This window comes from Dendronephthya gigantea, unplaced genomic scaffold, assembly GCF_004324835.1.
Source record: "Dendronephthya gigantea isolate DGI-Jeju-01 unplaced genomic scaffold, DenGig_1.0 000303F, whole genome shotgun sequence".
NCBI lineage: Eukaryota > Metazoa > Cnidaria > Anthozoa > Malacalcyonacea > Nephtheidae > Dendronephthya > Dendronephthya gigantea.
The window spans coordinates 129,321-138,902 of NW_021163313.1; the positions used below are offsets into that span (position 1 = coordinate 129,321).

General features: G+C 38.7%; 1 protein-coding gene and 1 pseudogene across 1 annotated transcript; one reads left to right on the top strand and one right to left on the bottom strand.

Annotated features, from left to right (window-relative positions):
* The first annotated feature begins 1,408 nt into the window (after positions 1-1,408).
* LOC114541687 lies at positions 1,409-2,439 on the top strand (annotated as a pseudogene).
* Positions 2,440-2,504: 65 nt separating this feature from the next.
* On the bottom strand, positions 2,505-4,016 carry LOC114541686. The gene has a single exon (XM_028561485.1). The coding sequence runs from the start codon at positions 3,861-3,863 to the stop codon at positions 2,841-2,843; it is 1,023 nt and encodes a 340-aa protein (XP_028417286.1). The 5' UTR covers positions 3,864-4,016; the 3' UTR covers positions 2,505-2,840.
* Between the last annotated feature and the right edge of the window lie 5,566 nt (positions 4,017-9,582).

Here is a 9,582-nt window from a genome sequence, read left to right on the forward strand (position 1 = left end):
TAACTGATCAAATTCGGTCAAATTATCTGTGACATCATTCCGTGAGTCTGTCCCTTTTAGAACATAGCTCTCGACGAATAAAATTGCTTGACTTCGTACCGTTATTATATAATTTGCTATGCATGCACGACGTTAATAATTTTAGGTACCTTTTCTGATTGCATCGATCTACAAATTCATAATTTCGCTTAGACCCATAGCTACATACTTAGCGGGAAAACAAGAAATTTCACGCCTTATTTTCGCACCAATTTTAGTTTAAATCGCTATATTCTCGCGTGTTGAATGCATATTATAGATTACCCCTGAGGTACATATAGGCATAAGTAAATTATCTTTAGATCAATTGTATCTTGTGTAATCAATTATGTAGTGTTGTCGTAGATTAACAACACGTATTATATGTATGGTCTCAGTTATTAGGCATTTGGTAATATGCCCGTGATAGCCACGCCGAGCTATGAAAATAAGTACATAAGTTAATATTTAGAGACATGCACTACAGATATTTTATGTAACACTATGGCAAGCCAAACTGGACAAAAGCAGGTCGAGATGTGTACGCGATAAACGAGAATTGCATGCAATATATGAGAAATGTATACTATAGTCGAGAAAAGTGTAAGCGACTGTCGAGAATTGTTATTGTAAGTCGAGAAACGTATACGATTGTCGAGAGTTTTGCTGCTGTGTGCGATAGTTGAGAAAATGCAAACGAATGAAACGATACTCGAGATTTTCGCCTGTGCCTTTGGTCAGCGGTACGTGGTCGGAACCGATGGAATTTAGTGCATTTAGAAGCGTCATGGCTGCCAACGTGGATGAGCTGCAAAATTTTGTCAGTGCTCTTGATAGTTTGTTTCTTCAATGTCAGAGATCTCAATGTAATCGGGATCCAATAGGATCAGAACATTGCAAGAACAAAATGGAAGACTATATTCTTATCGTAGTTGCTATGAAGACAGCTGTAGATGAAAATACAGCGCCAAATTCGTCGTTAAGAATTTTGCTTGGTAATTTGATTGCTGCAATGGAAAGAGAACTCGAAAAGTTAGCTGAGATTGTCGACAATTATCCCATCGAGGAAGTAAGAAATGTTATTTCGCTTTTGCCTAGTACGGGAGGAAGACCTGCATATAACATCACCAAGGTACAAATCGAACAGTTGAGAGAAACAGGGATGAAGTGGTGTAACATTGCAGAACTTTTGGGTGTGTCTGAGCGAACCCTTCAAAGACGAAGGATAGAATTCGGAATTGAACCAAGTTTCTCAGAAATTTCAGATTATGATCTGGATAATCAAATAAGAGAAATTCTCCAATTGACACCATATAGTGGTGAGTGTTACGTCAGAAGGTAGTTTAAAAGGAAGACATAAATGTCCAAAGACATAGAGTTAGAGCTAGTATCCAAAGAGTCGATCCAATTGGTAGGAGTATACGAAAAAGGTATGCAATTTGTCGACGTGTCTACAACGTTCGTGGGGCAAACCATTTGTGGCATATTGACTCTAACCATAAATTGATATCATGGAGATTTGTAATTCATGGTTGCATTGATGGTTTTAGCAGAACAGTTATTTACCTAAAATGTTGCACAAACAATAGAGCAGACACTGTTCTTCGCTTGTTTGAAAACGGTGTGGGAGAGTTTGGCCTACCATCTAGAGTTCGAGGTGACCATGGCGTCGAGAATGTTGATGTGGCAAGATACATGGTTTATAACAGAGGCACCGATAGAGGCAGTTTTATCGCTGGTAGAAGTGTGCACAATCAGCGTATTGAGCGATATGGGCAGAAGTCAACAGAGTTATGACAGCGCTATACAAGGATTTGTTCAAATTTCTAGAGAGAAGTGAACAACTTGATTCCCTTAATGAAGTACACCTTTTCGCTCTCCAGTATGTTTTTTTACCTCGCATCAATGTATCCTTAGCTGAATTCCGAAGGCAGTGGAATCATCATGGAATGAGAACTGCCAATCATCAGTCACCATTAGCATTATGGCATACTAATATGATAACAGTCCCAGATGATTCGACAGTAATTAACTGGGAATCCTATGGAATTGACTACAGTACCTCAGGACAAGCAATTCAAACAAACAATAACATTGTTATTCCTAATTCAGATATTGAACTTACTGAAGCACAACTCCATTACCTGCAACAAACGGTAAATCCTTCCCAGGATGATGGGAATAATGGTATAGGACATTTTTTAAATACAGTGGACATAGTTGGTGATTTTATTTCTGAGGAAACAATAGACATTTGAATTGTTTAATTAACTATAGTACCAGTAAAAACAAACATTGAAATTACATCAATCCCATAAACTATGTAATTTATTTCATTAAAACAACAAAGAACCTGCAGTACAAATTTTCTGCTTAACAATGTTAAAGTGATAGTTGTGCTGGAACAGTATCAGTGTTTATACTTATGAATTATAAAAAATTTCTTTATTAAACATACTATAAAGGCCACAGACATAAATCACCCTTTCAATGTGCTTCGAATATTTAGTATGATAAAATATCCATTGAAAACTTTGGAAAAAACATGGAAAACACATGATAAAAAAACTTGAAGTGCAATCAGCAAAAGCCATGTTTGTTACCTTGTTTAATAAACTGCATATTAAAAATTTCATTAAAACTGAAATTTGAGAGGATGCAAGTATGAAACCTTTAACTATTGTACTTCATGAATAATTCCCATTCTGTTCTAATTACCATCTCAATCATGCTTCTTTCATTAAATACATGGAAGTTGCTCTGTGGAACCTAAACCAAACAAAAACTTAGACTACTATACATCGTTTAAACCAGTTTGTACTCTACACAATGTCAAATGACCATGACTGATACCCCCTCATAATGTTTAGGAACTCTTCAGCAAGAGCCAAATACGATTCATAAGTTGAGGGTAGCTCAATTAAGGGGGCACATGTACGAGCAATGGGCCGTCTTTCCACACCAGTGAGGGTACTGAATATAACTGTGATTGAATCGCAGGTGATGATATCACTTCCTGTGCAAAAATGCAAGAACTTTGCCAATGCTTGGCCTTCCAGGGACTTCACAAATCGCTTCAGGTGGGCAAGACTCTCTCGTTCAGCATCATTGGAAGGCTCTGCTCGAAATAGCTTTATAATTTTCTTTGCAGTAGGGGTCTTGCTTTTATACAACTCTTTGAGATCCTCAAAGGTTTGGAATGCTTTATGCTCTTGTAACATATGTAATATAGGAGCCCAACAGTTCACAATATATCTTGGTTTCTGTATCAGCTCCTGATGTGCCAATTCGTTGATTATTTCTTTAATATTTTCCTGCGATGCTACTCTAAAGCACTTCAAAGAAGACAAAAAGTCACTGACATCTTCAGCATCTTTGTCAAAGCTATCACCAAGACACTGATCCAGAACATCCTGGTCTTCAGCTGGGATATATTCTTTGAATGTGGCAAGTAGAAATTCCGTTGTGATGCATTCCTCCCCAAACAAGCATGATGCCATGAACAGAGAAGAAAGTTGAAGTGGGAAATAACCATAATTCTTGTAACCATAGACAAGAATACGAGCAATAGCTTGCCATTCACGTTTCTGCATATCGTGCCTTATGAATGGTGTTTTCTCCTTCCTTCCCACAGCTAAAGACATAAAACAATTGTCCCAAAAATGTGTCAAAACATCCAATATAACACCCTTCCCTTTTCCTTTCTCTGGTTCACCACGTGCATCGATCACAACCACATCAAGATAACTGTTCAAAATGCTTGGGTCGGTAAATATTTCAGTTAAATCTTTACGGATGGTGGATCGGTGGACGGTGACTGTTTTGGGAAGCATTGGAGTGTACATTGATATTAAATGCAAATCGGCTAAAAAGACAAAGTGAAGAAATTAGTTTATTTGTTACAGGTTAATTAGAACATAATATTTTTAGTACATCAAATTCCTACCTTCATCCATATCAGAAAAAACCTGCCCTGTTTCAACATCAATAATTTCCTGCTGTGGACTATGAGTCTGATCTTCATGTTCACCAATTTCTTCATCAACAACATTGGGTGGAGGTGGTTGGGTGTTGACATTAATAGGAGGGTGGTTAGAGTTGACATTTATTTGATTAGGTTGGATTGCTTGGGTCTGTTGGGTCTGTATAGGTTGGGTGTTGACATTGGCCTGCTCGGGTTGGGTGTTAAGACAAGGCAGTGTAGGCTGGCTATTAACATTTGTCAGGGAAGGCTGGGTATCAGCATCGGTTGGAGGGTGATTGGAATTGACATTTGTTAAAGGGGGGTGGGTGGCTGCATTCATTGTAGTAGGTTGGATGTCAAAATTGGCATGTTGGGACTGGGTGTGGGAAGCAGGTATGTTGGAATTGAAATTAAATGAATGGGGATGGGTGGTAACATTGCTTTCATCAGTTTGGCAATCCAGAAAACACTCATTTAGATCTAATTCTTCTTCTTGAGCACAGGTTGACAGAGGACTTGACAACATATTGGTTTGCTAAGGATGATAAAAGTATGTGGACAATCTCATCAAAAGTTTACTACAAACTAATGAAAACAGGATAAATGCTCATTATCACAGGAATTTAAGTCATTAGATTGCAATTAGCCTAGTGAGTAGTAAGCACTTAGGTAATGTAAAGTACATGATGGCTTCTTGAGCAAAATTTTGTTAACATACTGTAAAACTTGCCTAACTCTTTAACTGCGCAGAGGGATTTCTGCATGTATGTATGTATTTTAAATTAACAATATAAAATACCTGTGCTACATTTCCATATGAGGCCAAGTCAAAGAGTTGTTGATTTGGGCGGATATAAACAGGCTTATTTCTATACAGCCGCTGTAGCATGGCACCATCTATACCATGCTGTCCAGGTGCCAATGATGGAACCACCAGACGTGAATGAACAGAAACTAATAATTCAATATCCACACCGGGTGGAATTTTACCATCAAAAGCCTCAATTATCGCTCTTTCGACTTCCATCATTGACTGACTTTTTGTAAATCTGCACCCTGAAATAACGTGACCTCTTTCATTCAGAGCGAGACGTGTTCCTTGCCGAGGTACGACTTGGTCGTCAGGGCCACTTAGTAAAACCAAATCTCGCAAAAATGGCTTGTTTTCGCTAACGTTTGCTTTTTGTTTTCCCTCCTTGCGAGTCGAGCGCGAAGGTCGTTGACCTGGAAAATGGTGTCTTACTGAGTAAGGTCTATATCTATTCGATGTTGGTTCACTTGATCTTGAGGTGGAAGGTCTTGAAGTAGATGATGGTCCGATGCTTGCATTATTGCCTGTAAAAGTGCGTCTCACCTCCGACTCGGTGTCGACTTGATTTGGTCGTCCTGAAATCGCATCAGACAGTTCCCCGATTCGTGAAAACAATTGCCTTATGATATCGTTTGACTGTTCACGATTACCGTCCCGGTTCCCGTCCCGGTTCCCGTCTGCCATATTTGAATAATATGAATACTTAATCAGCTATTTTTTGAAAATTTTTGAGTCTAAAGAATACTGCGGAGTGCGGTCAAAATGGCGAACGTAAAGCCAAATTAAGCCATAGGTAAAACGCATGCGTGGGTTCCAAAAATAGCGGGAAAATGTCACCAAAACAACAAGCCCTGTCCTATTCGGAGTCATGCAATATTTGTCAATTTGTCATATCATATTCCGACCACGTACCGCTGACCAAAGGCACAGGCGAAAATCTCGAGTATCGTTTGCATTTTCTCAACTATCGCACACAGCAGCAAAACTCTCGACAATCGTATACGTTTCTCGACTTACAATAACAATTCTCGACAGTCGCTTACACTTTTCTCGACTATAGTATACATTTCTCATATATTGCATGCAATTCTCGTTTATCGCGTACACATCTCGACCTGCTTTTGTCCAGTTTGGCTTGCCATATAACACTTAGCTTAGTTTCTTCACCTCTTACTCCAAGCTGGGGACTGCTTATTCTTGCTGAGGTGGATTGTTACGCAACTCTTAATTGTGTTTAGTTATATGTGTGTTAAAATAGTCGCAAAAATAGAAATATAACCTGGCAATGCTTAATTACTTTTCCTTTCTTGCATGCATTCCGTGGGATGCATTTTTAAACTAGTACAGGTTCTCATGTTTTTGATTTCTTTGGACATAAACAAAATGCCTTATAGATTTAGAAAATATGATAATAAATTTTCCGTGATTACTAGACAGAGATATAGCAATTCAAATGTAAACAAAGCGTTAGTTTACATTACTGATTGCATGTAACCCGGCCACCTTTAAGAAACCCAAACAAGTCAAAAGGAAGAAGAACGTACCAAATATTACGAACACTACCGGGTGGCGCAAAAAAAATTTCCCCTTCTTAGATTTATCGTGATTGAAAAACTAATACAGATATCTTATTCAAATAAAGTTTTTTGAACGCTGTGATGTCTAACTTAATTTTGATATATGTCTTGAACAATTCTGTACAATATTAGTCGAGATCGAGCCGTTTAAAATAAAGGTGCATTTTTTGACGAAGCGAATAACATGACTAAATATCGCGACTTAAATAAGTTATTTTCAACTTCCACGATAGGCGTTCTTTAAAGCGTTTTTTATGTTGTCTTTGCATGTTTAAAGATTCTTAGATTAAAGTATTCGAAGTATAAGTGTATTTGATGTTAAAATGATACTGTTCATCGTTCGAACAAGGAGTTGCAATGCACAAGGGAACGAAAGCAAAGGAGCTGGCCCCCTTTGTTATAAACATGCCTCGTTTAACAATACAGCAACGAGTTTGGATTTGTTTGAAATATGCGAGGACTAATAATGCAAGGGAAGCTTTACGTCGATGGCAAATCATTGGAATAATATTCCATCTGCGAGCATAAAAACAGTGAGGATTTGCCAGACGAAGCTATCAATACTTTGTTCTTAGTGTTGCGTGCTGTTTTCAGTCTATTTTAGAACATATTTTGCTTCTCCCAGAAACGCTACCTTGAGTTTAAACGCCTAAAACTTGGCTAATATTGTATAGAAATGTACAAGGCTTACATTAAAATTTAAGTTAAACACCACTCCACTCAATAGACGTTACTTGAAAATGATATCTTTTTTAGTTTTTAAATTAAATTAAGTCAAAGGGGAGGAACATTTTTTTGAGCCACCCGGTGGTTAGCCAAAATTTTAAAGATTTGGTGGAGGAACGGCTTTTGGTATACCTCGGCTGTAAAATGCGTATAGCTTTAATTAAAAAACGTATACATGTGCATCATTGCGATGGATACCTGCACTCTAGTAACTCTAGTAACCTCTTTTCGTGGCTCCCTAGAGTTTTGTAAAAACTCTAGACAGCTGATTTGTTCATTGTTGTGCCGAATTAAACACGAATATTATGGACTAAAGATCAATAGTACTTTTGATTATATTGTACAGTGCGTTAGGGATTAGAAACGGTTGACGGATTAATTATGCCTAGCAAACAATGACGTGTCAACATGGCTGCAAATTTTAATTTTATTGCAATTATTTAGTGAATCCTTCGACGATTTTTTTTATTTTTCACCAAATGCTTTGCAAGTCATTTATAGTAAACGACCGGACAATTTTTTAAAAAAGTTATCGATAGGATTTGTTTTAATTGCGTAAAACTACGTTTTCGTACTTTAATTTTTTTGGGTATCGATAACTTTTTTCTAAAATTATCCTGTCAATTAATAACCATCTGGCAAAACGTTCAGTAGAAAAAGAAGACATTTCGTTTGTGAAATAATCGTAATTTAACGATAATTGGTGCATGGCCATATTGAAACGTCACTGTTGCCATTGCAACGGCTTCTATAAATAGTTTTCAATACATTCAATGCAACTTTCCCAAAACTCTAGGAAGCCACCTTAATTCCCTTTTACCAGTTAAATGCTTCACCAATTAAATATTTGCCATCATTTTGAATTTGGATTTCCTGCCGTGCACTTTTGCTCACAATTCCCGTGCGGTTCTTTTTCAATATTTTTACAAGAGCTTATGTCAAAAACTGTACAACACCTAGTAATATAAAAATATACTCAAATACATCAAACTATCAAAAACAATATGCGCATTGCGATTGAACCTGCGCCACTCTATATAATATTAAATATTTATTAGTATAGTATAGCGTAGTATAGTATAGTATACTTAAAAAGTAAAAATAACATGGCATAATTATAATGATTATAATGTTTAATGTTTCACACACTACGGATCTCCTTTTTTGCAGTCTTAGCAACTTCGAGTGTTTAAGGTTGAGGAGGCGGTACTTCTTGAATAACTACGCGCGAAATGGATCGCCAGCCAGTACACACGTATCCAATTTCGAATACTTCACACTTTCCCACTAAGAATCCAACGTGTATTTGGCCTTTTGGGATCTGATCGCAGTAGCCTTCAATATGCCGATGACGAAAAGGGTCATCTTTGCTGCCGTGTTCGTGGTACACAAGACCTTCAATAGTTGCTGGGTTTGCACATTCTGCGCCGTTAAATGTAAAATACCATCGAGCACAGTTATTGACTCTGCTCTTCTTACAGCACGAAGGTTTCCAGCAAAGAATACTCTCAAGGATGTGTTATCATATCTTTTATGAAAAGTCTAAACTGGCCTTTAGGATCACTGTTCTGAGTTACGAAATTGATGTAGGGTTCTGTCATCTTCTCTTTTTCCCGCTTATTTTTGTGAGATGACGAGAAAGAAAATCTGCTGGATTGTTTGCACCCGATTTATATATTATCTTGAACGCATATGCATGGTTGGAGGCGAACCACGGTACACGTCCAACCAACGTTGGAGGCGAACCACGGTACACGCCCAACCATAGTTGGAGGCGAACCACGGTACACGCCCAATCAACGTTGGAGGCGAACAACGGTACATGCCCAACCATGGTTGGAAGCGAACCACGGTAAACGCCCAGCCAACGTTGGAGGCGAACCACGGTACACGCCCAACCATAGTTGGAGGCGAACCACGGTACACGCCCAACCATGGTTGGAGGCGAACCACGGTACACGCCCAACCATGGTTGGAGGCGAACCACGGTAAACGCCCAGCCAACGTTGGAGGCAAACCACGGTACACGCCCAACCATAGTTGGAGGCGAACCACGGTACACGCCCAACCATAGTTGGAGGTGAACCACGGTACACGCCCAACCATGGTTGGGGGCGAAACACGGTACACGCCCAAGCTTGGTTGGAGGTGAACCACGGTACATCTTTAGCTGTACGGTGTCCATAAATAATTTCTAAAGGAATTGTTCAACTGCCGAAATTATCACGCCTCTTATAACGCCTCTTTTTCGCCATTTTTTGTGGGACAAAATCGCCGAGACTCCTACTGGGCTTGTGTCAGCGACAACAAATGTTCCGTTCGTTTTGTCGAAGTATGCCATATATGGCGCAGTGGCGAGTGTGTTCTTTAGCTTCTCAAACGCTGTTTGATTTTTTGAGTCCACTCAAACCGAGCGTCTTTTTTTGTCAGTTCACGCAGTGGAGTGGTCAGGGTTGCAAAATCTCAAATGTATTTACTAGAATAAT